The sequence below is a fragment of the Papilio machaon genome, chromosome 6 (assembly GCF_912999745.1).
Source record: "Papilio machaon chromosome 6, ilPapMach1.1, whole genome shotgun sequence".
Classification (NCBI taxonomy): domain Eukaryota; kingdom Metazoa; phylum Arthropoda; class Insecta; order Lepidoptera; family Papilionidae; genus Papilio; species Papilio machaon.
The window spans coordinates 8,392,767-8,395,334 of record NC_059991.1 but is presented as its reverse complement, the minus strand read 5'-3'; the positions used below and the strand labels follow the sequence as shown (position 1 = coordinate 8,395,334).

The 2,568-nt window shown below is 31.3% G+C and overlaps 1 protein-coding gene across 1 annotated transcript; it reads right to left on the bottom strand.

The window, feature by feature from the left end:
• Positions 1-869: 869 nt before the first annotated feature.
• On the bottom strand, positions 870-2,568 carry LOC106709913 (neuropeptide-like protein 29). Its single transcript, XM_014501830.2, has 2 exons — positions 2,472-2,568; positions 870-1,224 (listed from the first exon to the last, which is right to left on the bottom strand). The coding sequence occupies exons 1-2, from the start codon at positions 2,481-2,483 to the stop codon at positions 943-945; spliced, it is 294 nt and encodes a 97-aa protein (XP_014357316.2). The 5' UTR covers positions 2,484-2,568; the 3' UTR covers positions 870-942.

Genomic DNA, 2,568 nt, shown 5'->3' with positions numbered 1-2,568 from the left:
AAACTTAATTTAAGACCAACTGGGACAATTTTAAATTTTTCTGTACCGAATGCTACCCAAGCAACGCCGTTAGTGTTGATTAATTACTATTATTTAAAGCTAAGATACCACAAGTTCTATATTTATTTTTATATTTTTACTGATATAATTCGACTAGGGAAATAAATTATAGTTATTGATTAAATTTACAAAATATTTACGTTTGTAATTTTTTTTTACTATGTTCGCCTGTACAAAATAAATAGCGTTAATGCTTAGGCATATCTTTGCCTCAGTAAAACAAAACTCATTCATTTTCATCGTTTCGTTGTTTGTGGATGTAAGTATTTTTATTTTTAGGCGTTCGTAGTCTCAATTTATTAAGAGCACGGTGGCTCAGAAGTTAAGTACTTGACCTGTAACCTGCAGGACCTGGGTTCGAATTCCTGATGTTTTTCAAGTTATTAATCCAACGTTCTTACGGATAGATATGTAAAATAAATATGAGCAATACATTTTGAATCTTTAAAAAGGAGGAGGTTTAAAAAAAACATCCATAAATTTTATTATTAATAAATTTTATCTCCTTAATCTATCTACAATTAAAAATTAAAAATATTTATGTAGTAGGTGCAAATATTAAAGTATATTTATTTTAAAATTAAAGTATTAAAACATTGTTAATAACTTAATCGTAACTTTAAATAATTTACATTATTCTTATATGTAAAGGGCAAGCAATCAAGAGAATTGTTTAATTTTTGTAAAGTCAACTTAGACAACATATTATTTTCATAATTATTTCGACAAAAATATAAATTTTAAACATTTGTATATATTTGTACATTTTTGTATATTTTTGATCCTAATCATTAATATTGTTTACAAGAACATCATAATTATCCCTTTGTTAATTCTTAAAAGAAATACTGGCATAGTTTCTTACTACTACAAAATTATATCTCACTTCCACCAATATCCATGATGTCCGTAATATCCATATGGCCAGCCGTATCCATATCCATGGCCGTAGAGTGGATACGACCAGTATCCTCCGTAGTATGGATAGTATCCTCCCCAGCCGCCCCAGTGGCCGCCGTACCCGCCCCAATGTCCACCCCAATGTGAAGCGGCAACTTGCAGGTCTCCCTTCTCAGGACCTGCAATACCTAGCTGTTCTACATCTGTAGGTGTAGGTGCAGCGGTTACTGCTAGAAGTAGCGCTGCGAAAAACACGAGAGTGCCCTGCGAAAAAATAGCATTTGTTTTAAATAGCAATAGCAATTACTAATAGCAATATAATCTATATATATAAAAGAAAGTTGTGTTAGTTACACCATTTATAACTCAAGAACGGCTGAATCGATTTGACTGAAAATTGGAAGGCAGGTAGCTTGGAACCAGGAAATGGACATAGGATAATTTTTACCCCGTTTTCTTTTTTTTTTTTTATTCCGCGCGGACAGAGTCGCGGGCATAAGCTAGTATTATTATAAAAGTTGCCGAATATTTCTGTCAATGTCAATCACCAGGTTCGTTGTTTTCGGGAAATAAATAACTCAAACTTCTAAGCTATGACTATTACACGAAATAAAAACTATCGGATCACGTATTACAAAACTTATGTATTAATCTTGCATCATAATGTCTGTGAAATGGGACGAAAAAACATTCATAGACATGTCATTCAGGCTTTACTGAATCTGAGAAATTCACAGAGTAGCATGTTACAGACGGTACAAAAACATTTCTCTGTACACCTATCGTTAGTTATAACAATCGTTATCTAGATAAAAGGTACCTATTTCCTCTAGTTGTTACACTTTATTAATGCTACTCTATCTAATTTAAGCAAAAATGTTTTGTTTTAATAACAAATGTTCCAATAAATTAATTAAGAAACGATTTAAGTCACGTATTTTAAGCCGTTTCTTAATTAATTTATTATTATATCTCACGAAAGATTAAACAATTTAACAGACGTTCCATTTTATAGAAAAGTCATCACGTATTGTTTAATTTGGCTTTATATTTCCTAAGGAAAAAATCATCATTGTAAAGATTTACGTATTTGTCGATTAGATGTGTAATTTCAGGCCTTTTTCAGCACCAAGTGAGTAATAGGAACTTAGCATTATCTTATCCCACTTAAAATTACACGAAAATATAATGAAGTTGTCAGCAATTGTACTATTAAAAATAACTTATAATTAAAAATAGTTTCATCACTCCCTAACTGGCCAAACTACCACCTAATTTGTTTTGATTATTTTAAGGAAAACAATGAAATGTTAATTGATATCAGATATTTAAATATAAAAGAGTTTTTGAAAGTATAAAAATGACAATCAAAATCTTGATTCAGACCACTTATAATTAAGTCTATTTACTAAAGAATACAATATAGGCTCAAAGGACTTGAAGCCATGAAGACTTGAGTTTGAAAAATAAATTTCGGGAAAAATACGTAGAGGGATTAAAAAGGCACTTACTTTGAAAGCCATGTTGTCGCGAATGTCTTTGCAGACTGATGGCGTATGGTATTGGCAAGCATTTTATATGCCCGACGCGTCCTAGGCACGGCTGGGT